General features: G+C 43.5%; 1 protein-coding gene and 1 long non-coding RNA gene across 2 annotated transcripts in view; one reads left to right on the forward strand and one right to left on the reverse strand.

Moving 5' to 3' along the window:
• Positions 1 to 26,880, forward strand: part of LOC125433720 — a 79,147-nt gene that overhangs the window by 7,648 nt on the left and 44,619 nt on the right. The window lies entirely within an intron of this gene.
• YWHAQ (tyrosine 3-monooxygenase/tryptophan 5-monooxygenase activation protein theta) lies at positions 769 to 23,184 on the reverse strand. Its single transcript, XM_048498464.1, has 6 exons — positions 22,978 to 23,184; positions 21,463 to 21,836; positions 7,236 to 7,359; positions 6,667 to 6,830; positions 2,172 to 2,267; positions 769 to 1,815 (listed from the first exon to the last, which is right to left on the reverse strand). Exons 2-6 carry the CDS (start codon positions 21,754 to 21,756, stop codon positions 1,756 to 1,758), a joined length of 738 nt encoding a protein of 245 aa, XP_048354421.1. The 5' UTR covers positions 21,757 to 21,836; positions 22,978 to 23,184; the 3' UTR covers positions 769 to 1,755.

Genomic DNA, 26,880 nt, shown 5'->3' on the forward strand with positions numbered 1-26,880 from the left:
AATTCCTGAGCCAGTGATTTGAATTCAGCTGCTTCTTAAACCAATCCCAAGAAATACTGCAGATATTTCCCATAAACAAAACTACTACTGTAGACAAAGTCTGAACACTTACTAGTTTCATTTAATTTTAATTATAAGACTTTGCAGCCATGCCCCCACCCCCCGAACTCAACTGGAAGAAGCCACACTTTGTAACTAATCCTAGCAGTTTTCCTCTCTCCATTTCTCAAATTGGGGATCAGTCCTTAGACTAAAGTACTGTATTATGAGTACTGAAAATGAGACTTTTCAGACTACATTTCAGTGTAACAGTCACTTGGGAACTGAGACTTGTACACAGTACTTTTAAAAACTTCACTCATGGATGGATTTACAACCATTTTGCCCCGGTCATCATGGCTGTCCTAACAAGATTCAATGCCTTTGTCCATTGGGCCAGTTACATATTCAGGAGCACCAATACTGCAAGACTGCTGAAGCAAAGATAGCATGGAACTGGGATAGGAATTTGAGAGATTATACAAACGCTTCCAAGCACCTTTAATAATGCTTGAAATACTGAATGCATTAGGCAGATTTCTAAATAATGCATGCCACACATTATAGGTTCCTCCCCTTTGTAAATCTGTTAATTGTCACTCCATGCAGTGTTTCGAACACTTGATGCAAGAATTGCAGAACTGAGAGTTGTTCAGCCACAGAAAAAAGCTACTTAGAGATTTATTCCCAGCAGTAGCTGCATGCAAATGTTGAAAAGCAACAGTTTAGTGGTTTATAAAATGTAATTTTATTTAATGTTATTTTGTTACATAGGGCATTAACATTTTCACAAGGCTTTTTTGGGACTACAATCAATGATTAGCAACACACAATAGTGGTCCATCTATCTACGGAACAATCACTGGACAAACTTGACACCTTCATACATGTGCACAAACCTGCATGGAAAAGTTTTATACTTGGACATGTGAACTTCCCCCCACCCCCCATTCCAGTGTAAAAGAAATTACATGCACTTTAGTCTGCCAAAAAGGCACTCCCTGTATTCTGGCAGTAACATGCTGCTTCTAGTACATAATCAAGTGAATACCAGAACTACAAAGGCAGGAGTGTAAGTGAAATTTTATTGGGAAGGGATAGCAGTTGAACAGCAGCAACTGAAGAGTAAAAAAAACAAAACAAGAGTCCCTGTATTTAAATACTCAGTAGCGCCTGCTGTATACATGTATGGGAAAGCAACCGTTTGCCATGCCTCCCATATGGCCCAATACTCCCCAATCCTACAGAAAGGAATACACAGTAGCATGTGACAGTTGTATCACTAAAGTAACCCCTGCAGAATAAAAAAGGAATGTGGAGAACTGAACTGTGTTTAACACTCTTTAGTTGTATCAACCATAGTTTCATGTCTTTACTGTAATACAAACACAGCCATTTGCAGGAACTGGTTCAGATTTTTCTTTTAAAAAACCAGGTAACTTTACCCTGCTACGTAAGTGTTTGGAAGTTACTCATGTTTTATATGAAATTAAGCCAGTATTAATACTTTTCTACAGCAGTAACCGCACACCAGGAAGGCCAGTACAAACAAATCAAGGAATGGAGTTTTCCCAAAGCTGCAGTGTGAAAAGACTATAAATTGATTTCCATACACATGGATGGGTTGTCTTTGCTATAGGAAATCCAAGTGGCGCTATAAGGAATGAGACGTGTAAAAAGGTTTCTTGAGAAGGGGAATGACACTCCGTGTGCGTTTTAGTTTTCTGCTCCTTCTGCGGCATCACATTCTTCTCCTGCGCTGTCTGATGTCCATAACTACGAAGGAAAAAGCAATATTAACTCACAATTGATCTGTTCTTGACCAGGTCTTCATTTGAAACTAAGTGCAGTGCCAAAGAAACAAAGCTGTTGAAGTTGAACTGATGAATAAGAGACAAAAACCAGAGCAACAGGCCAGTGGGTTAGTTCATCATGGCCCAGCTAGAACTGAAGTCTCCAGTTTAATCAAGAAAAATATTCTTAGAGTCAAATGAATAGATAAGAAACACCACTTAACATTACAGGAGTAATACCCCTACCACCACATTTCCTAAGAGGCCACTCTCATACCATTTGAATCATTTGAGTCCCAGCACAAAGTTGCTATAGGAAGGACAGGGAATGCAACTTACTGTAAGGTTGTCTCTAAGCAACTGCATGATGAGAGTGCTGTCTTTGTATGAGTCTTCATTCAGTGTATCAAGTTCTGCAATGGCTTCATCAAAAGCCTAGGAAAAAAAGTTAAAACTGAACTGAAAGCCCCCATTTCACATTAGTCATCTCAAAAGTATTTTAAAAGCAACACTGCTTTTTCACTAATAGAAAGCACTTTTGCAGGATCAATATTTTAAATTATTTGCATGGTTGACTGCACAAAGCCTATTCTAGAAATAGCTTTTCCTAGTATAGAACTATAGCTTTTCAAATACATATTCCTTGTTCTGGTATTTAGGTGCAGAGGCAAATATGTGTATACGTTTGATCCAGTCTAATTGATCCAATCTACCTGAAACTTGGGAACCTTTCGTGGATAAGCAGGACTAAATTCCTTGCAACTGTAGTGTCATTTGCTTGAAAAAAAAGTCACTCCTGCCCCTTGGGAAGATTTCCCATAGGGAATATTGAACTCAACATTCCAGAATTTTAAACAAAAGCCTCAAATCTAAACGACGAAACAGGATTGGGGGATCCAAGTACCCCAAAATTTCCTTCTCTAAATCGTAAAAATATTTATTTATTTATTTATTTATTTTATTTATTTATTAATTCGGCTTTTATACCGCCCGATCCCTGAAGGGCTCCGGGCGGTGAACAGCAAGGATTCAGAGACAACAGGAGCAAAACACATATACAATATAAAGACATAAGCTCCATCTCATGTCAGCACTAAAATAACCTAAAACCAGCGGAAACAAATTAATACATAAAAGCATAAAAGCAGGCGTCCAACCTCAAATTTAAAACCTACCCCCAGAAAAAAGGGGGGGACGGTAGGCCCCTCAATATGAGGGGACCCTGATGTAACAGCCCTGAAAACCAGAGGGCAATAAGGAGCAGTAGGGGGCACCATATCAGCGGCCAGACACTCCAAAGGCCCGGCGGAACAGCTCCGTCTTACAGGCCCTGCGGAACTCACCCAGGTCCCGCAGGGCCCGGACAGTTGGAGGAAGGGTGTTCCACCAGGCCGGGGCCAGTGCTGTAAAAGTCCTGGCCCGCGTGGAGGCCAGCCGCATCATAGAGGGGCCAGGGATCACCAGCAAATCGGCCTCTGCGATCAGCAGAGGCCGAGTAGGGGTATATGGGGAGATGCGGCCCCGAAGGTGCAGGGTCCCAGGCAGCGCAAGGCCTTAAAGGTCAAAACCCACACCTTGAAGATGATTCGAATTGGACTGGAAGCCAGTGCAGCTGGCGCAACACAGGCTGAATATGGTCTCTAAAGGCGCCTCCTGTGAGCAGACGAGCCGCCGCATGCTGGACCAGCTTTAACTTCCGAATCAAACGCAAGGGAAGGCCCGCGTAAAGCGAGTTACAATAGTCTAGCCTGGAGGTGACCGTTGCATGGATCACAGTGGCTAGGTCCATTTGGGAGAGAAAGGGGGCCAGCCGCCGGGCCTGGCGAAGATGGAAAAACGCAGTCCGGGTTGTAAGGGCCACCTGGGTCTCCATAGAAAGAGATGAATCCAGGTGGACCCCCAGACTGCGGACGGAGGAGGTCGGCGCCAATGAGACCCCCTCCCACACCGGCGGCTGGAAATCCCCAGCCTCTCCCTCATGGCCCAGCCAGAGGACCTCCGTCTTCGATGGATTCAGTTGCAGCCTGCTCTGTTTCAACCAGCCAGCTACCGCCTCCAAACAATGCTGGAGAGCCACAGGCGCGGCGACCGCTCCCCCCTCCATCAACAGAATGAGCTGTGTGTCATCAGCATACTGATGACAAATCAGCCCAAAGCTCCGTACCAGCTGAGCAAGTGGTCGCATATAGATGTTAAATAACAGCGGGGATAACAGTGCCCCTGAGGTACTCCGCAATGAAGCTGGCACCACCGGGAGGCTTCATCCCCGCACCTCACTTGTTGGCTCCGGCCCGGAGAAAGCGAGGCAATCCACTGAAGGACAGTGCCCGCACTCCCAGAGCATGCCAGGCGGTGGGTCAAAAGGTCGTGATCGACCATATCAAACGCTCGCGGTAAGATCTAACAAAACCAGCAGCGCCGATCCGCCTTGATCAAGCTGTATACGGAGCGCATCCGTGATGGCGACGAGAGCAGTCTCCGTCCCATGCCCAGCACGGAAGCCGGACTGGAAGGGATCGAAAGCCGATGTGTCATCCAGGAAACCCTGAAGCTGCTCCAGCACCACTCTCTCAATTACCTTCCCCAGAAACGAAAGACTGGAGACGGGCGGTAATTGGCCAGATCACTTGGATCTAACGATGGTCTTTTTAAGAGTGGGCGGACCACTGCCTCCTTCAACCCATCCGGAAAGACTCCTTGCTCAAGGGAGCCATTGATGATATTCAACAGATGGGGTCGTAGCTCCGCCCGGCAAGCTTTTATAAGCCAGGAGGGGCACGGATCCAGAGGACAGGTAGTAGGTCTAACAGCAGCCAAGGCCCTGTCAACAGCGGCATCGGAGAGCAGGGAGAACTGGGCCAAACTTGGGCCCGAAGATGGCAAGGGAGCCTCCAGTTCACTAATTGTAGACAACGTGGCAGGAAGGTCCTGGCGGAGCGACGTGACTTTATCTGCAAAAAAGCTCATAAAAGCCTCACAGCCAACAGCCAATCGATGATTTGTGGACCTCTCTGATAAGGAGGTCAAAGACCGAATTATACCTAAATAATTGTGCCGGGCGAGGAGCTAGCAGACGCAAGAGAGGAGGAAAAGCTCTCTTTGCCTCCTTCGTTGCCATCTCATAGGCCTTCATAAACGTCCTATAAGATGTTCGCGCCGCGTCGTCACGAGATTTCCTCCACACTCGCTCTAGTCGTCTAAGCGCCCGTTTCATATGGCGCAGCTCCTCGGTATACCAGGGAGCCTGCGAATACGGGGCTTAAGAGGACGCCGAGAGCAACAATCTCGATGGCATCGGAGAGCCGGGAATTCCAGTCCTCCACCTGCTCATCGAGTGTGCCAACGGGTTCAGGGTCCCGTAGAGCATTCAGGAAACCAAGTGGATCCATAAGTCTCCGCGGGCGGGCATAAATCAGCCCCTCGCCTAGACGGGGTTGGCGCGACAAGTCCATCCGAACCTTCAGGGCATAATGGTCGGACCATGGCACTCTATCTGTAGAGGATACCACCATATCAACCCCTAACCCAAAGACCAAATCCAGCGTGTGGCCGGCCTCATGAGTGGGGCCAGAGTTTACCAGGGAGAGGCCCAGTGTCGCCATGGATGACACCAGGTCCACAGCCGCTGTACATGAGGCGGCGTCAGCATGGACATTGAAGTCCCCCAGGACAATAAGCCTGGGGAACCGCAATGCCCAGTCCGCCACCACCTCCAGCAGCCGTGGCAGGCAGTCCCTCGGTGCGCTAGGCGACCGGTACACCAAGAGGACTGCCATCCTCTCCGCGGCCAACCACTCTAGGCCGACACACTCCATGCCAGCGATCTCTGGGACAGGGGCAGCCCTGAAGGGAATGGAATCCCGGATGAACAATGCCGCAGCCTCCCCGGCCCTGTGTTCGCGGACGGTGGAAACACGCGAAACCGGGTGGCGCGGTTTCGCCCAAGGCGACGGTCTCACCCTCGCGCACCCAAGTTTCGGTGATACAAGCCAGGTCCATCTGCTGGGCTTCGAGATAGTCGCGAAGCACAGTGGTTTTATTGTTAATGGACCTGGCATTGATCAACACCAGAGACGAAGCAGAGTAACCCTGAACCCCATCACCGCCGTCCCTAGGGATAGGTCGGAGGTCAGAAGGCGAACGAGCATAGCCATATCTCATTCGTCTTCTATCATATGGCCCCCGCCTACCGCTATTTCTACCCCGTCCCATCAACACCGGGATCCCCAGCCCCAATTCAGGTGCCCCCATTGCTCAACCACCCACCCCAAACTCTATAGCCTCAACCACTTCCACAATAGTGGACCCAGCCCCACCACTAGGCAGCTAAGCACTATTCTAATTTCTTAATCCTAAGGACAAACATACAGGTTGAAAAATTTCTACCATCAGCTGAACCTAAACAGTACTAAACAACTAATCCCCAACTAATCCCCACTAAATACTATTTTTCTCCCAGATGCAAATCCCCACATATGGCTTTAAGGCTTTTATGAAGGAAAAAACTGTAGTAGTACACACAGCCCAATCCTAAACATGGTTTAATCAACAGCCAAGTTTATCTATATTCAGTGGGGCTCACTTCTACATTATGTCTATGATGGAGTCTCCTCCAATAAATACACAGGCTGCTCCATTTGTAATAAATATTTATTTATTTATTTATTTATTATTAGTTTTCTATACCGCCCTATCCCCGAAGGGCTCTGGTTCTCATCCATAACTACACCGTTAAGATAATTCACACCTTAGCAGGGCATAGCATGACACAGGGAAGGTACAGTGCACAAAACTACTGAAATGTTCACTTGCTCAAATGCAATAGTCAACTTACTGTCTTTGCCAATGTACAGGCCAGCTCTGGGTTGTTAAGGATCTCATAGTAAAATACGGAAAAGTTCAGCGCTAGACCCAAACGAATTGGATGTGTGGGTTGCATCTCTTTCTTGCTGATGTCAAATGCCTCCTGATAAGCTGCCTGTGAATTTTCTATTGTTTCTATTAAAGTAGAGAAAAACAGCAGTGAGTATGAAGGAAAACAAGCCAAGGAGCCAGCCAGGACTCATCACCATTATTGCATGCGTGTATGTGTGTGACTGATGACCCTATAGGGTTTTCAAGGCAAGAAACATTCGGAGGTGATTTGCCATTCCCTGCCTCTTTGAAGGCTGAGAGAGTTTGGAGAGAACTGTGACTGGCCTAAGGTCACCCAGCAGGCTTCATGTGGAGGAGCGGGGAACTGAACCCGGTTCACCAGATTACATGCCCACCATTCCTTACCACTATACCATTCTGGCTCACACTATTATCTTAAGGGATGTATAGAAAGGTATATTTTTAATGAGTTCTTGTTGCAGATTTAACTTCAGTAAGAGCAAGAACTTTAGTGACTAAAGTACTCACGTTTTCTGTCATCTCCACTTGCAACTTCTGCAAGGTATCGGAAGTAGTCTCCCTTCATCTTCAGGTAAAATACCTTGCTCTCTGGGTTAGTTGCATTGGCTATTAAATATTTATCCAGCAGCTCCTAGCAAAAGAAAATCAATATGTTAAAAAACTGTTTAGCTGCTGAAATGTAGTTAGGCAGAAACAAGGAATTTTGTCCCACTAATCAGATCTATGTTCAAAGATAGTGTCAGGTATAAGGCAACAACAAAACAGAATGGAACTTTGCTTTCTAAAGTCAGGGACAAGAAGAATAAGATTTCCTGTATATCAAGCAGTATGGAAAGAGCAAGAACATTTGTGTTATGGCCAAATTCTTTTTCAACCCTCAACAGTGGGCTGTTAAAAATATGAGGCAACTCTCTTCCCAGTTGCTAAGAAAACACTGAACAAAGCATGTTCCACCATTCTATCCCCTCATCATGCAATGCTTGGATGAATAAGAAGCCTCTTAAGTCAGGGAAAGAACTCAACCCCTGTGTCTAACAGAAAAAAAAATACAGTTGGACAATTTTGATGATTCATACTACTATTCTAATTGTTCTTATTTCACATCTTCTTTGAACTTAAACAAAAAGGCTGAGGTGATCTTAATGCAGCCACATTTTTACTACTTCAAATGCCCTGCTTAAAGAATTGAACTTCCGCCCTTGTGACCATCAACATAGGCATTGGCACCCTTGTGAAGTCTGGCCCAAGACATCTTCCATCACAGTCCCACAGTGCTCCAAGATTAGTTGCTTAATTAAACTAGATTTCTTGCAATTCCTCAGTAAAAGCATTTTTCCGTCCACCATGCTGAAAACCTCACAGTGATTTCAGTCATCACTGTCATGTTGTCTTGAAACTTAATGCGCATAATGTATGTGATTTTCTTTGGTAAATCAGCATGTGAATGACAGCAGACCTATGAACCTGTAGTTGAACCTGTATCAGTATTTCAGATCTTCAACTTGTCACATCCTACCTGACCATATTACATAGAAGCATTTCATATTGCTTCTGCCTCAGACCTCTCATCCAAACACAAGCCTGCCTTGTACTTCTCCGTGGTAGTGGTACTAGGGCCGTGGTGGCGAACCTATGGCACTCCAGACGTTCATGGACTACAACTGGCCATGGTTGCAGGGGCTGATGGGAATTGTAGTCCATGAACATCTGAAGTGCCAAAGGTTCGCCACCATGGTACTAGGGTCCAATTCCAACACTTGCATCAAAGACATATAGTCACCACTACTGCTAAGTAACTGTTGATATCTCCTTGTGCACACTTTGCCTAACTTCTGGTCTGATCACCAAGTCAATACTTTATGCTGCAGATATACAAATAGCTACTTTCCTTATTATTCCTTCATTCAGGCCACCTTTGCTAGACAGATCTTTGCCACTGGCAGCTGGATTTCACTGGCTTTAGACAGCTTGTTCTGCATTCTCTTTTAACTCATCTCAAAGTTCATGTTTCTTTGGGGTTTTTTTGAAAGAACTATATGTGTTTTACTTCTTCCAGTGGTTGATTCAACATGGCAGTAGATTAAATATAGCTTGGCTGTCTGCTGATTTAAGCAGCAGCTTTCTACTCTTGATAAATCAGGTGTTCTATTGGATTGATCGAAACAGGTATGGAACATTAAAAAACACAGACTAAACAGGAACTAGTAAATGATGAAAAAAGAGAATGCAGAAAAACTTTATGTAAAGGATACCCAGACATTGTCTGGTCTGAATGCAGAAGTCTTCTTCTGTTTACACTTTGAGCCCCAGTGAGAAAAGCAGATTATATAGTAAATACTTGCAGAATAGATTCTCAACACACACATCTAAAACAGACATTTTCTCCAATAGCCCATGCATAAAGAGTATTTGCTTCATTTGAAATGACTGACAGCTTTTGAAGTGTCAAATTTAGTATATACAGAACATTCGGTTATGTATCTGTATCAAAACTGCTACGATAAAAAGTGTAACAGAAGCAAGACATCACTCCTGACGGCAGAAAGGTAGGATTAGAAGCAAAGTAAATAAAGAGTAACTGTGCTCAGTAAAAGAAAAATGGAAGTCTTTCCACTCCAAATATGGATCATCTCCTTTTGTGTTCTAAATGGGTTAACATGTAACATTCAGAAGCTACCAATTTTAAGTTCCATGATTTTAGTCTTCTATGGAATTTGAAGCCTTCATCACAACACCATATGCAAATTTCAAGGGGAAAACATTCAGCCTTCAAGATGTGGTCCTAGGTTAACAAGCCATTTGTTTGACTAAGAGAGGCAGAAGCTTCTTGTGAGCAGTAAAACCACAGGCACTTCCATCATACCGTGTTTCCCCGAATATAAGACAGTGTCTTATATTAATTTTTGCTCCCAAAAATGCGCTATGTCTTATTTTCAGGGGATGTCTTATTTTTCCTGTGTTCTGTTTGTCAGGCATGCTTCCAAACAAAAACTTTGCTATGTCTTACTTTCGGGGGATGCCTTATATTTCGCACTTCAGCAAAACCTCTACTATGTCTTATTTTTCGGGGATGTCTTATATTAGGGGAAACAGGGTATGTATACACAAAAAACATGTCACAAGCTTATCAGAAACAAGGGAGGAATGGGAACTGGAAACCCTACCCGCTTCCCACCAAGAATATCCAGGATCTTTTCAGGGGTTTAGCAGGAAGTCCCCTTCTATTCCCCTTTGACTCAGCTGCTGTTAACATTCCAACTCTTCAGAAGCTTGTTTAGTCCTCCACAGTTTGAAGAGTTCCCTTTTGTTTGTATGTTAACTAAACCATTTTTCTGCAAATCTGGGGAGTTTAGGTATGTAGAAACCTTTTTTGTATGGGTAGCCCCACTGTGTGGTTGTTCCTGTCCAGAAAGAAGTCACATAAAAATTGCTGTTAAGTAATGGAATCCACAAGGACTTGCAGGGAGCATCTCAATTACACTCCTGTGTTCCCTCCCGAGCAAACCCCCATATAACCTTTTGCTGTTTCATTATCTTGATTACTTCATTTGTAGTCTGGCCTCTCTCTCCAATGGAGCCCCAGAGGGGCTTAAATCCTTTTCTTCTCATCCAATTTATTCTTGCTACAACCCAATGAGATAGGTTAGGCAGAGCATACGCTCAGCCCATTTTTAAGTCTACTAAACCTTGAATAACCTTAATTTTCTAAATATACATGCTGCAACTTTTCTACTGTGCTAAACCAAAACCAATGCAAATTTGTACCACGACCTCTTTGGTTTGCTTGCAGGCACCCATGATATGATTCATCATCTTGACACCACAAACCACTACTGAATATCAGATCCTAAACTGTAGTATTCTGACCAAGCAGAACATGCAACTCAATGTTAACTATGTACACATAATTAAGTGGAATTATTCTGATTTAGAAAATCTCAGAACATACATTGAAGACCCTGTTTAGCCTCTTCCCCATTATCTGAGATCAACAGGCTTTATTCACATGTTCACATAATCTTTTAAAGTTGAGAAACCATGCCAATAAGCTGAAGCCTGCATTCATTACCAACTGTGCAAATGTTGCAATCATGCGGGACCATAGTATATGCACATCTCTATTCAACACACTGTATCTGAATCTTTAAATTCCCTGCCATCCTCAAGCAGCCTGGCCCTCTAAAAATTCTGGGTATACTACAATGTAGGACACTGCAGCAATATGGGAGAAACAAAGTAAAAACGACTTCCTCCTTCTTGTGGCTTCAGTGGCTTGCATGAGTTAAGATCATTTTAACTCAACTCTTGCTTGGCCTGTTGTGCACTTTCTTTGAGATGAGAACAAACCCTCAAAGGGTTTTCACAGCAAACTGCAGCCTGTTCAGGGAAGGTGGGAAAAGATCCACTCAGTCACCTCCTTGAGAACCAGCATGATGTAGTGGTTAAGAACAGGTGGATTCTAATCTGGAGAACCGGGTTTGATTCCCCACTCCACCTGAGTGGCAGAGGCTTATCTGGTGAACCAGATGTGTTTCCGCACTCCTACATTCCTGCTGGGTGACCTTGGGCTAGTCACAGTTCTCTCAAAACTCTCTCAGCCCCACTGGCCTCACAAGGTGTCTATTATGGGGAGAGGAAGGGGAAAGAGTATGTAAGCCACCTTGAGTCTCCTTACAGGTGGGGTATAAATCCAAAGACTTCTTTCTTCTGTCAACTTTTCTGTTTGGCCCAACTCTTCATTAGTTGGATAACTAATGCTAGATCCTCAAGTCATTACTTCTGTACCTAGTCCAATTTAGCTGAACCATTTATTTGTATCTACTAATAACCAATTCCCTTGTAGCATAACATTGGTAGAATCATATTTTCAGACCAACCTACTTCGGATATGTGGCACAGATAAAATGGAATAAACTACCACCCAAAGAGCTACTCAAGGTTCAAATAAACATGCTACAATACAAAAAGTAGATTCTGAATTTTTATCAGAATATATAAAAGGTAATCCACTCCAGGGAAATGGCGAAATAAAATCTTAACTTTCTGTGAGGTCAGAACATGGACACTATAATTTAGCATTGCTTGGGCTGAAACAGTAAAGCAGGGTAGATAAAAATCAATGATAAAAAATAAAAATCAGATTTTTAAAAAATAAAAGGCTTTTTGAGGAAAAAGATCTAGATTAAATATTTTTATATTTAAGCCCAAAAGTTATTCATCATGAAATAAGGGTTAATTTTTAATCATGTAATACAAGACTGTATATTCATGCAATGTTAAATTTTTTTGGTAAATTAATTCCATTAATCCATTCACAATGCCATGCTCCTCCAGAGGTTTCTGTAAGATTATGTTGGGAATTATCACACATGCTTGGTTTTGCAATTCTTAAAACTGTGAATCTGTGTCTGCAGAGATAAAATGCCTCTTCTTCACAGTAAAAATGTTGTGAAACAGAGAGAGAGTTGCAAAAAAATACCTTAATCCCATATTGGTTCCTTTGTAAATCTACGTACACAGAATCAAGCCCTTACCTCTTTGCTATGTTTCAAGAAATCTAATGTACAGAAGAGAGTTTGCAGTGAAAGAGATCTGCACAAGGAACAGATGAGAAGGGAGGAGAAAGCAATGAAAGTGTGAAATCTTTGGTGGATATTCTACAAATTTCTGGATCTTTGTGTGTATAGACTGAGATTGATCATATTATTCATTCATATTATTCAATCCTGGGAGGAATCTATAATGGCAGAAGGCTGTAAAAGAGACCAAGTCTGAGAGTACTTTAATGAAGTTCTTCTGCATGTGGGTCTAGACAATATTTTAAAAATGAAACATTCTTCTGGTGTAAATGTTAAGATTATATCAGCAAAAATACATTTTTATGTAGAAAAGTCTTTTTTGTAAAAAATCATGATTGAAATAAAATCTGACTAGTGATTTTTAATTTATTTAAATCAAATCTGCCCAGGGTATAAAGCATTAAGAGTAGATTGCATCTACAAGATATAAACCAAACATGATCTGAAATGTCATTCAGATGTTGTACACCGCCCAGAGCCCTTCGGGGATAGGGCGGTATAAAAATCTAATAAAATAAAAAAATAAAAAATGTAGTGAGCACCAATGTTAATCTAAGTTCACACATTAACTTCACTGGAAAAGAGACTTCTATGGTCTTTGCCTACCACTAGTCAATCATTATAGCTGTACGCTTAGAATGAAAACTTGACACAATGGCTGCTAAAACTGGCAAATCAGGTACTCCCTGCACTGGAAAAGAGTGTATCTATAGTGCCAAAGCTAATTCTATCATGACCTGAACAGTTTAGCATCATGCAACAACCTGCTGGATTAAGATCTGGGAAACCCGGGTTTCGAACTGTCACACTGCCATGAAACTCACGGTAATCTTAAATTGAAGTTTAACCTGACTCACAGTTTGTTGAGAATAGATACCGAAAGGAGAATCATGCATACAGGTCTTAAATCCTTGGAAGAGCAGAATAAAACTGTAGTAAACTTAAATGCAAATGGCTCCCAGTAGAATTACCCATATGTGTATTAAGCAGTTGGTTCTGTCCCTTTATGTGTTTTGGGGGGAAAACCCTAAAACATACATTCCCCCAACGGAATATCGCTGGGTAATGATTTATCAAAGTTTGCCTAATCTGCCAGACACCAGATTCATCATTATCAAGGAACCATAGTAATACTAGGTACAAAACTAGCCACACAGCAATAGCAAGGATCAAATGAAATGCTCTGTTCAAACTCCTGTCATTTTCTGCCTGACTCTCCCATTCCTTAAAAGCTATTTTTTTTAAAGCCAGGTGACTAGAGTTGTACCTGTACAATACTATAACTGAAAAGAGTGACAATTCTGTATCTCCTGGTGTACCTGATTTTACCCATGCATTGTTTCATAGCAGATGAATATATCAGCTTAACTCAAGCTGTCCTCCTAAGCTACATCCATATCTGCAAATTCTGTAGCATAAGTATTAAGTTGTTCTAAAGAAATATCTATAGTAGAACATCACAGCAACAAGTGCCATTCTATTATGTTATCTGAGGCAGTTAAAAGGCAGTTAAAAGGTAACAGCAAAATTAAAATGTCAACCCATTCTGAATACTGTCAATTTTCCAGAATGTTCAGCTTCACTCTAGTCTGGAAATTCCTGATTGGATTTTGGTATTTTTTTGATTTTCCACTCAGGTTTATTAGAGAGAAAAAAACAACATACTAGATTGGATCCTGTAAACCAGAGGTCTTCAAACTATGGCCCTCCAGATGTTCAGGAACTACAATTCCCATCAGCCTCTGCCAGCATGGCCAAGTAGCAGGGCTGATGGGAATTGTAGTTCCTGAACATCTGGAGGGCCATAGTTTGAAGACCCCTGCTGTAAACCATGACTAGTTCATCTTTTTCCCACCTTACCCTCTCTGACTGCCAAAAAACTGAAGTTGGAGGTTGTCGGGTGAGCCTCTTGGACAAATGTTATGACACTGCTATGACTGAGAATGAGGCAAAAACAGGTACTCAAAAGTTGGCTGGCAAAAGGGAGTGTTGAGAGGAAGGCCACTATGAGAAATGGGAATGTGGCCAAACTGCTTCCAAGGTATTTTGTTTGAGGCTCACCCAACCCCCAAGCATCAGGTGTTTCATAGTCAAAGGGAGGTCTACAAAGATCCACATGCACCTGGTAACCTACATACACCACTATTCCAGCTTGTTTTAATCTGACCAAAAATAGTATCTCCTCCTTCCACTGGAGTTGCAGCTGACTTATACTGACCCCATAGAGTTTTCAAGGCAAGAGACTAACAGAGATGGTTTATCTAGAAACCTCCTTCTACTACCCAACCAATTTTATCCAAAAATTTTAGGGAATCATAGTTGAAAGAGCCCAAAAGAGCCATCCAGTCCATTCCACCATGCAGGAATACACAATCAAAGCACTCCTGACAGACGGCTATCTAGCCTCTGTTTACAAATCTCCAAAGGAGACTCCATCACCCTCCAAGGCACTCTAATATTTAGAGGAAACCGCTTTTCCCGCACCTTGAATCCATTACTCATTGTCTCAGTTTCTGAAGTAGCAGAAAGCATGCTTGCTCTCTCTTCAACATGACATCCCTTCAAATATAAACATAGTTATCATGTTACCCCTAAGGCTGTTTCCGCACGGCCACGGTGGGGGTTGGGTCAGCGTGAATGACGCCAACCCAACCCGCCGGAAACTACCGATCCCGGAACAGTCCTGGAAAAACGCCCGATCAACGTACCTTCCCTGCGACCGTCCGGCGCGTCGCCGAGGCCAGGGGACACGCCCCCCTGCCCTGCGCGACTGCTCCAGAGTCGCAGGGCAGGGTGTGTGTGTCCTCAGGCCTTGGCAACACGGCGGACTGTCGCAGGGAAGGTAAGTCGATTGGGAAAAGGGGGAGGGATGGTGCCTTCCAGTCACTGCCGTTCGCACGGAAGCGGTTGGAAGCCACTGTTTCCCAAACAGCGGCTTCGAAGCAGCTGCGCCTCCCATGCGAACAGCTCCCTGGGTATGGTGTTTTTGCCGTCCCCAGGGCGCTGTATTGGGTCCGTGCGAAAAGGGCCTAAGTCTGTCCTCATAGGGCAGTGATGGCGAACCTTTTCGAGACTAAGTGCCCAAATTGCAACCCAAAACCCACTTATTTATCGCCAAGTGCCAACACGGCAATTTAACCTAAATACTGAGGTTTTTGTTTAGAAAAAACAGTTGGCTCCGAGGCTAATGTTACTCGGGAGTAAGCTTGGTGAAGCAACCGTGCAACCCTTCGAATGGATGAATTATGACCCTAGGAGGGTTTACCCAGAAGCAAGCCCCATTGCCAGTAACTGAGCTTTCTCCCAGGTAAAGGATCATGCCCAGGCCAGCCTAGGTGTGTGTATGGGGGGGGGGTGATTTTCCACACACACCCCCACATGATGAACTCTCTGCATGCGTGCCCACAGAAAGGGCTCTGAGTGCCACCTCTGGCACCCGTGCCATAGGTTCGCCACCACTGTCATAGGTCATGGAGTCCAGATTTTTCACTGTTTTGGTCACTGTCCTCTGGACACACTCCAGATTGTCAATATCCTTCTTGAACTGTGACACCCAGAACTGGACACAGTATTCCAGATGAAGTCTGGCCAACACAAAATAGACTGGTACTATTCCTACCCTTGATGTAAACGCTATATTCCTAAATGTTTCAGACTATTTAATGATCTGCTCTAAAATCTTTTCTGGTATTCATGTCAGGCTGACTGGGCAGAAATTGTTTGGGACTCCCCCACCCCCCTTTTGAAGATGAGGACATTTGCCCTCCCCCAGTCAGCTGAGATTTCTCCCGTTCACCAGGAATTCTCAACGATTATTGCCTTTTGATCTGAGATTACTTCTGCCAATTCTTTTAATGTTCTTGGCCGTAGTTCATCAGGCCCTGGAGATTTGAATTCATTTAGAGTAGCCAGCAACTCCAGTACTACTTCTTCATCTATTTTGTGCTGGATGACCCCTGCTGTATCATCTCCTCCATTCTTCCCAGCTTGGCCACTGTTTTCCTTTTGGAAGAAGACCAAGACCGTGTTGGGTAGTTCTGCCTTTTATCTGTCCCTTGCCATCTCTTTCACACAGTCATCCTACCATTTCCTTGTTCTCCCTTTAGCTACAGACATAATTTAAAAATCTCTTTTTATGGTTTAACTTCTCTAGCAAGCATGATCTCATTCTGCACTTTAGCTTTTCTGACTTTCTCCCAACACCTGCCGGCTATTTGTTTGAATTCCTCTTCAGTGATTTCCCCCCTTTTCCATTTCTTGTACATGTCTCTTTTAAATCTTAGCTGTGGTGAAAGTTCTTCAAACACCCATCCCAGTTTCTTTAAACACTTCCCGTTTTCCTTCCTCATTGGAACTGTTTGAAATTGCACTTTCAATATCTCACTTTTAAGAAACTCCCATCTATCGTGCACTCCCTTCTCTTTCAATATTCTTAAACACAGACTCACACCCAATGGTTCCCTCAGTTCATTGAAATGAGTTTTCTTAAAGCCTAGAATGCATGTCTGAGTACACTTCCACTTTCTGTGTATAACCAACTCCAGGAGAACATGGTCACTCCCACCTAAGGATCCCACCCCATTAACCAGGTCATCACAGCTAGTTAGGACTAGATCTAAAATAGTTGAAACCCTTGTTGCCTTTTCCACTTCCTGGACAATGAAACTGTCTGCAAGGGAAGTTAAGAATCTGTTGGACTTCACAGTCTAGGCAGAGTTTCACTTCCATCAGATAACTGAAATCTTCCATTACTATTACATCTCTCCTCTCTAAAAGTTTGATCATCTGTTCTAGGAAGGCATCCTCCAAGTCTTCAGTTTGGCTTGGGGATCTGTAATGAAGTTCCACAATGACAACACTGTTGTTTCTCACCCCCTCAATTTTTAATTGCTTTCAACCTGACTTCCAGGATTTAAGTCATGGATCTCCCCACAGGTATAATCATCCCTGACATATAGTGGTATGCCTCCTCCTTTCCTATTTGGTCTATTTTTTCCTGGAATAGGTTATGCTCTTCAATTATTACATTCCAATCATAAAACTCATCCCACCAGATTTCAGTGATACCTATTATATCGTATTTGTTTTGCTGTATTATGAGTTCAAGTTCATCTTGTCTATTTCCCAAGCTCTGTACATTTGTGCAGATACCCCTGAGGCATGGGTCATACCCCCCTGGCTGCTTTTTAAACTTTTTCCCCCTCCCGCTGTTGGGTTCTTGAACAATTTGCTTAGTTATCTCTATAACATTTGGACTATGAACTGTCTTCAAGAATACCATTTCCCTCCCCACATAATTCAGTTTAAAGCCCCCTTGATCAGGTTTGTAAGCCTTCCACCAAAAATATTTATGCCAAATGCCATGAAGTGCAAACCCAACCCTTGCCAGAAATGAATCTTCATGAAACTGGAGATCATAGTCCAAGAAGCCAAAACATTCTCGCCGGCACCATCTGCAAACCCAGTTATTCACCTCCACTGTTCTCTCCCTACCTGGGGCAGGTTCTTCACTTTGGAGGAGAGATGACAACCTGTGCATCAAGGTCCTTCAGCTTCCTACCCAGAGCCTCACAATCCCTTTTGATAGCCTGTAAGCTATGTCTTGAGTACCACTGGATCCTATGTGGACCAAAAGGAACAACTAATGGTCAATGGGCTTGACAAGCCTTGTCCGCCTCTCAGTCACATCATGGATTTTTGCCCCAAGGACACAGCACACCTCTCAAGACACCCTGTCATGCCTAAATATTGCTGTCTCTGTCCCCTACCACCATCTCCCCTTTGTGGATTTGCAGGGGCTATTCCATGTGCTGAATCTTCCAAGGTCACCTGCACATTCTCTGAGGACTGACTCTATTGTTCATGGGCCTGTTCTCATTAACACTGAAGAGGGAGAGAACTTCAATTTGATTTTGTAGCTTTAAACTCACAGACTGATCCCAAGTACTTTTATTTCTGTGTGTCACATTCTTCCGAATGCCTACTGCTCGTGCCTGGCAACTGGCCTCCTCCTTCAGAAATGTCCCTGACTGTTCCTCAACCAGGACTGTCTGCTCCACAATGTCCAAGAAATTCTCATAGTGTGCTGAAGAGTAAATAATTTCAGATCCCAGTCATCTCTAGATAGTCCTTAAGACCCAGGGGCATGCAAAGAACAAAAGTCAGAGGGCTTATTTATCAACAAACAGGTAATATCCTAAATTCAGTTTCTGACATGTTAACGAGAGTAACTTGGTAGGATTGGCATGCAGAGATACAGCCACTCAGTGAAGCATGTGCCCTGTAACACCAGCTGTAGTTTTCTGTCCTTGTATCTAGATTTTTATTTAGAATTCTAATTTTAAATGATGTGGAGGTTCACGGAATGGGAGTATACTACTGAATATACTTCCTTGAAAATGCTTACCTACAGCAAACGGCCAGTATGTTTTGTCATTCTAGTAACTTGAAAGTAGCATGAAGGCCAGGAGCATCCTCAAAAGCTCCAGGCTACAGACCCAATGCCAGGCCAACACGAATGAAACCCAGAAAGGCTGGGATGTCTGTCCCACAAGAACCAGCAGCCTGCCACTTCACTGCCTTCACTGGTTTCCTCTCAGTGAGTTTGGCTGACTTGTGAGGGAAGGAGCACTAGCTGGACAGTTGCCACAGAAATGAGCAGGGCTGATGCAGAAAAAAAATGGAAGAGATTGGGGGGAGGGTTGAATTCCTGAAACATCCTTGGTAATGGTAAGGCTACAGGGAGCACACTTTTTCTCCAAAGATCTTAGCTCAGTCTGCTTACTTTGCTTCTCACCTCATTTGTTTAAAATAAGTTTTCCATTGCACTGAAGGACAGCTCGTCTGGATTCCTGCTCTAGTTTTTTGTTTTCACCCCAAAATCCTTCTCTCATTCCTGTCTGAGAAACTCCTGGTTTTTATTTGCCCCTTCAGAGGAACCTCTTTCCATCCACCTCACAATCAAAGAAAACTTGGGATCCATTTTTATTGCATACTTCATTTAAGGAGCATAGAGTGACTCACATGGCTCCCTAGTTTACATTTAAAAAACAGGGAGAGAGATCAGGAGAGAATTTTTGGCCTACGGTTACCTACACAACTTCATGGCTGAATGTTTCCAGTCTTAATCCAACAACAGCACATTAATTTCACACAGGACTACCATCTACATCATGAAATTGACACCTAGTGTCATCAAAATGTAATGAAACATTTAGAGACACCCTCAAAGAGAAAGGAAGGGAATGTCCTTAATTTCAGATGGCTCTCATAACCACCCCTGGCTTCTTTTGATTTGAAGGTGGCTTTTAGTAATTCCTGAGACACTAGGATATAGAAAGGTGACCCTATTATATTATTATTATTTTTATTATATTTAATAGACTGCCCTATCCCCGCAGGGGATTTCAATACAACAAAATGATATTCGCATCCTCCATTTAGTATAAGATCCAATTAGTTTAGAAGTGTATAATTAAGGATAGTACTACGGTTATGCTTCGTGATTGGATAAAAGGACATTTTGGCTAGTTCCAGCCGGAGCCACAATGTGTTGTCCCTTTGACATTATAAAAATGGCAGTACAGGGTCCTGAAGAAAAACAAATACTTTCTTAATAATTGTAGAACAATGGTGACAAAATATACCTTGATTTTTAAGTGTTAATCACTACTAATCCCTCAGATATCACCATGACAGCCTCAGATATCGCTTTTAAAAAAACCCTCCAGCTAAAATTCAACACATTCCTAAATTTGTAGAACTGCTAGTATGCAATAAGGATGACTGTGCAAGTCACATTGGCTGGGAGCCAGAAAACTACTTTAGGCAGGCCTGTGGGGTTTTTTAGCACTGTTCTTTGAACTACCCTCATGCCATAGCAGTCTTTGAGCATTCCAAGTTTAGGGGAAAAGTATGCTATGCAGTATAACAAACCTCGGATAACAGACATGCCTAAAATTCTCTTTCCTAGTATACAGAACATGAGCGTTGTTGCAAAATTTAATTTGCATTTGTCATTGTCCTTTTGAGTCTATTCAGCATAGAAGTACATTTGCTTTGTTCCATGGGCAAGCAAATAAAAGGAGATAATTGCAGGTATGCTGGGCATATTGGCAGCTAAGGTTTAGGAGGCATATTAGAAAATAGAGCACACTTTGAATGAACTACAGAATTCTGATCAGTGTAACTTAGATGCAGACATACAGATTCAAGAGACACTTCAAACATTTGATAAGAGCCAAGACACTTCTCATCAAGCTAAACGTATCAAAGCGAAATGTTTGGAACATGATGTTGAAAGTAATATTTTTGTCAAATAGCACAAAAACATACAATTGCAACATTCTACTTCAACAGCTAACATTGATCAGTTAAATTTAAAAAGAGATTAAAATCACGAAGTATCTCTGCCTGCTGGTTTGGAAAGAATTGGCAGTTTGTGCCTGTTTCTTCACTTTCCTCTGGGCCTATAATACTCTTGGCAGTTGACCATCTAGTAGCCATGACCCATAAGATCAGTGAACAGGGGAAGGCCAGGGTTATAGACAGCAGTTTCTCTCCTGAACAAACTCAATGAATTTTTCCTGCTTTAGTGAGTTTAACACATAGATTGGTCTAGCTGCTTCTACATTCCAAGAACAGGAAGAGGCGTAGCTTCTGAAGGATATATAGTCCTTGTCAGGTACGATAGTTCACCCTCTCGCTAAACACACACATACACAAAGCAGTATGTTACAGGATTATTCTTATATTTTCTGTTAACAGGGACCATCAGTCTTTAAATAACTATCTATTAACTACTGGCAACTTGCTTCTCTAGTTTAGTTCAGCTGTTACTTTAATTTTTAAAAAATTAAAACAGAGTGGAGGAGTGGCTGGTATTGGACAAGGACCAATATTCAAATCATCACTCTTAGAAGCTCACTGGGTGATGTTTGCATAGTCCTACTCTCTCAGCCTAACCCATCTCACAGGGCTGTTGTGAGGATAAAATTAATTAAAAAGGTAGAAGCGGCTCTGGGTCTGTATTGGGTAGAAAAGCTGCTTGTAAAGGTCTCACAGAATGTAAGTCACCCCACTCATTGACTTCAGCATTTAGTAGTAATCATTCATTCATATGCAAAAATAAATCCCAAATGTACTTGCCAACTTACCAGAACAGTAGTGCAGATGGACTTAAGTTCAGACTCCACTTTCTCTCGGTAGTCCTTCACAAGCTGCATCTTCTTATCGTTGCCATCAGTTTTCTGCTCAATGCTAGAAATCACCCGCCAAGCAGAGCGCCGCCCTCCTACAACATTCTTGTAGGCCACCGAAAGCAGATTGCGCTCTTCATTGGACAATTCAGCACCTTGCTCCGTCACTGCCTTCATGCAGGTGGCCATATCATCGTAGCGTTCTGCCTGCTCGGCTAGCTTGGCTTTCTGGATCATCTCGGTCTTTTCCATGTTGGCTGGCAGTGGTATAAGCAGGAAGGCAACTTACGTGGGAAGAAGCGCTTTCACAGAACTAGAAGGCACCTCAAAACCTGCAACAGCAGAGACAAATATTCTGAAGCCTACACATTCTCACCCCACAAGAGCCAGCCACTGCCAACGTCCTGTACATTTCATCAGACTTACAAGGTAAACACTAATTCAATGAAAGCCATTGTACCAAACAAAAATAATTAACAGGCTCCATCAACTTCGTGCCTCAAAATGCTGTTTTGCCCATATAAAGCAAAGAAGTACAAACTGCACTGGAAGGAAGATCAGATAGGGCAGAAAAGGCATTTATCCGCAATAAGGGCTGGCTGAGAACCTGTTAACAGCTCACGAAAGCCTCATGGCAAGGCTTCTCAGGTCAACCACCTTCCCTCAGGCCCCTTCCGCACATGCAGAATAATACACTTCCAATCCACTTTCACAACTATTTGCATGTGGATTTTGCTATACCTCCCAGTAAAATCCAGCTGCAAAGTGCATCGAAAGTGGGTTGAGAGTGTATTATTCTGCATGTGCGGAAGGGGCCTCAGATCAACGGAGCTCCAGAATTCCAGCAGCAGCAATAACAAAAGACCTTTTAAAAAACCCAAGCTCCTTGATGATCAAAGTACTTAAGAACAAATGCCCAAATTTGTTTTTCGCACGAAATGTAAAAGGACAGAAGGAGGGGGTGCGTGTTCTAAGAAAACGCACGGAAAAGGTGAAACAGACGACCTATATGAAGGGGCGCTAAGACAGGCGAGACGGGGAAGGGAGAGAGAGACAGCCATTGCAAAAAATGAAGCAAGATTCCACTGGGGGAGGGGAGCAAATGTTGAATCTCCGTGTGTGTTGGGGGGGGGGGGGGAACCGCTTTACCTCATGAAAAGGGGGGCAGAGAAAGAGAATAAACCAAGAGCACTTCCACCACTGACCCAAAGGAAAGTAGACACTCTGCCCCCCCCCCGCCGCACGCCTTTGTATCCCCCTCCCCAAAAAAAGATAAACGGGGCACAGTAATGGCCTCGCCTGCCGTTGAAGAAATACCGTGGCAGCTGCAGGCCGGTAGGAAATGGCGGTGGGAAAGACGGGGGGGGGGGCTCCGAACTCCGCGCCACCGTCACAAAATGGACGCCGAGGCACAGCCTGGGCAGGGAGGGAGCCTCTCCTGATCGCCCTTCTCTGCCTTCCCCGGTCTCCTACCTGGGTCCGCGGGCGGTAGGCCGGGCCGGTGCTGGTGAGACTCTGCCGCTCGCTCCGCTCCGGGGCTGGGTCAAGACAGTGGGGAGGGGGGGAAGGGAGAGGAGGAGGAGGAAAAAGGCGAGCGCGTGAGAGGAAAAAGCCGCTCCCGCCTCTACCGAGAGAGAGAGAGAGAGAGACACTAAAGGGCGTTGGCACAGGCCGCCCTTCGCACCGCCGGACCCGCGCTCGCGAGCCTCGCCCAATCGGCAAGCTTTCTTCTCACTCCGGCCCCGCCCTCAGGGGAATGTAACCAATCCTGCTTCTGCGCGCCGCCGCGAAGGTGGGCACTGACGGGGCGCAAGTTTAGTTGGCCCGCGGGCTGCTGCGGCTGGGGCCACGGGGTTTCCTCCAATTAGATCCAGGGTGAGCTGACGTCACTGTCACCATGGTGATACTGTGACAACCCCCCACCCTAGTCCTCCCTGGCTCGCTTCTCTTTTCTTCGTTCTTACTGCTAATGGTGTGAAGGAGCAACCAGGAAGGAGAGGGAAGAAGGCTGTGGAATGGGCTTTTAAAAATGTTATTTTAAAATTTTTAATGTTATTTTAAATTCTTCTCTTTTGCTGAGTTAAGCTATCCTAATTACAGTCTTTAACGAAATACACGTTTCAGATAAAGAGTTGCAGAGGCTGAGCAGCTGGTTGCCCACACCTAGGTGGGGAATGGAACTTCAGTGTTACATAGTCTCTCTCACACAAAAATAATGCAAAACGTATTAACATGGAGTTGATTTTCAAACAAACATGAGCAGCAAAACTGACCCCGGACACAGGACAATCCCCATGGGAGAAGGGGAGACTACTAGTTTCCCAGAACTGCTTTCTGAAAAAAGGTTCTTAAGAGAAAAATAGAAACCATTAAATTATAATTTAAATTTAGTGTACTTTTTGTAAACTGCTTTGAATGTAAGATTAGACGTGCTGAATCGGAGTGGTTCACATAGTCCAGCACCCTATTTCCAACAGTGTGTGGTCAGATGCCACACAAAGCCCAGAAGCTGAGCCTAAGATATCAATCTTGTCTGCTGACTATTTGCCAGAATTCCTCCACCTGCCAAGTATGTGGATAAATGAATAACACATATTTTAAAATAAGTCAAAAATGTTACAACACTGTCTTAACATCCCAGTCTCGTGATGGGACACCAGAAGGTTATAGAATAATAGAGTTGGAAGAGACCACAAAGGCCATCAAGTCCAACCCCCTGTAATGCAGGAACACACAATCAAAGCACGCCCAACATATGCTGATCCAGCCTTTGTTTTAAAAACTTCCAAAGAAGGAGACTCCACCACTCTCCGAGGCAGTGAATTCCACTGTTGAACAGCCCTGACAGTCAGGAAGTCCTTCCTAATGTTTAGGTGGTATCTCTTTTTCTGCACCTTGAATCCATTACTCTGTGTCCTAGTCTCTGAGGCAGCATAAAACAAGCTTGCTCCCTCTTCAACATGGCATCCCTTCAAATAGTTAAACATAGCTATCATGTCCCTCCTTAATCTATGCTTTTCCAGACTAAACATCCCCAGCTCCTTAAGCCTCTCTTCATAGGACATGCACTTCAGACCTTTTACCCTTTTTGTTGCCCTCCTCTGGACCCATTCCAGCTTGTCAATATCCTTCTTGAATTGCAGTGCCCAGAACTGTACACAATATTTCAGGTGAGGTCTAAGGTACAATTACATCCCTTGATCTTGACACTATCCTCCTATTGATGCAGCCCAAAATCGCATTGGCTTTTTTAGTCGCAGCATCACACTGCTGACTCATGTTTAGTTTATGGTCTACTAAGACTCCCAGATCCCTTTCGCATGTAGTGTTGTCAAGCCAGGTGGCACCCATCCTATATCTGTGTGTAACCCCCATGCCCAGAATGGGTTGGCCCAGAATGGGTTGACCCAGTAAGGGGGTGGAGACTCGGAGCAGCAGAGAGGCTGCAAGAGCTCTTTTGCAGAAGAAGCAAGGCTACCAGACTTGGACCTTGATTTCTATAAGCCCTTAACACCTTGTTAAGGTAATTTCAATATTGTTGGGAACTACTGGGAAGGTAGTTGTTGTTTTGCTATGTTGTAAATGTTGGAGTTTATTGTTTCAGGGTTTTCTTGTGTGGTTGTAATGGGTGAGAGTTCTCCTGGAAACCTTCATCATGTTGCAACCTGTTCATCAAGCCCTTGGAGTCTTCAAAACCAACCACCAGCAAAGAAGAATTTGGACTTGGCAATATCAGTAGACTGTAAATAGAAGGACTTGAAATGCAAACCTGAACAGGACCTTGAATTGTAACGTTAAATGTTGATGTTTTACAAGTGTTAATTGTAAAGAAAAGTAAACCATTTTGTTGTTTAAAAATTGGTTCTTTGCAACTCCTTCCAAGTACTGCCCCACAGAACCCACAAGCTGAGGTTACATGTGCATTTCATTTTTTCTGCCTAAGTGTAGTCTCTTACATTTATCTCTGTTGATATTAATTTTGTTTGTTTTGGCCCAGCAATCTGATCTGTCCAGGTCATTTTGAATTCTGACTCTGTTCTCTGGGGTATTAGTTAATTTAGTGTTATCTGCAAATTTGATTAGCATGCCCTCTATTCCATTATCCAGGTCGTTGATATCACTGATTACAAGTTTATGGAAGCAGTTGCTTCCATTTGTAATTTTACCAGTTTTAGTACACGGTTTTCCCTTCCCCATTTTATTCTTACAACAACCTTGTGAGATAGGTTAGGCTGAGAGAGATGTTTGGCCTGAAGTCACTCATTCGGCTTCATAGCAGAATGTGAACAGAAGTTCAGAAGACCTTCACTCCTTTAGTGCAAGTTTTGGGGAAAGGCTGTTGGCTGAGTTAAGCTATCCTAATTACCGTGGCCATGAGCATGAAGGGTCACAATGGAACAGTTCTGTTTTTCACCTGATGAAATAGTTTAACCTTAATTTTTGAGTTGCTAACAATGCAATCCTAAGAACAATTTCCTGGGAGTAGTAAGGCCCACTGAATATACTTGAGTAGTATTCCCAGTTGACATACTTAGGATTATTCTCAAAGAGTGTTAATTTTAGATGCATGCCATTAAGAAGGTAGTTGCTGACAATCTCATCTTTCTATTATTTAAATTCAGGCTGCTAGTTATATTGGTTGGGTGAACATGAGCCCAGCATAGGCCAGGGAGGGAAGGATACTAAATCGAATAAATAAATGGTTTCTTCATATAATTTGACTGAATGACATGCAGCGGAGTCCTAAATATGCTTGCCAGTATTCCCCATTGAGTGCAATGGTAGTAGTTAAGAGCAGTGAACTCTAATCTGGAGAACTGGGTTTGATTCACTACTCCTACATGTTAAGCCTCTTGGGCATGTCGCAGTTCTGGTCAAACTCTCTTAGCCCCACCTATTTCACAAGGTGTCTGTTGTGGGGAGATGGGAAGGCGATTGTAAGCCTCTTTGTGACTCCTCAAAGGCAGAGAAAAAGTGGAGTATAAAAACGTCATCTTAATTCCTAGGGCTCATTCCGCACATGCAGAATAATGCACTTTCAAACTGCTTTCAGTGCTCTTTGAAGCTGTGCGGAATAGCAAAATCCACTTGCAAACAGTTGTGAAAGTGGTTTGAAAATGCGTTATTTTGCGTGTGCGGAAAGGGCCTAGGTTTATTATGATCAAATTGGATGTTGACAGGAAAATACAAGATTCCCAACCCCTAGTTCCCTTGGGTCCTCACAGAGTTGATGAGTGAAGGTTGTTCTTAATACTGCTCCCATTTGCAAGTTCTGCTCTAGTACACTTTCAGTGTGATTTCTAAAGGACCTCTGCCAGCCAAACTTTGAACTTAAAGTGAGTTGTGAGGAAATTTGGCCTTGGTATTTTCTGGAGA

The sequence above is a fragment of the Sphaerodactylus townsendi genome, linkage group LG01, assembly GCF_021028975.2.
Source record: "Sphaerodactylus townsendi isolate TG3544 linkage group LG01, MPM_Stown_v2.3, whole genome shotgun sequence".
Lineage (NCBI taxonomy): Eukaryota > Metazoa > Chordata > Lepidosauria > Squamata > Sphaerodactylidae > Sphaerodactylus > Sphaerodactylus townsendi.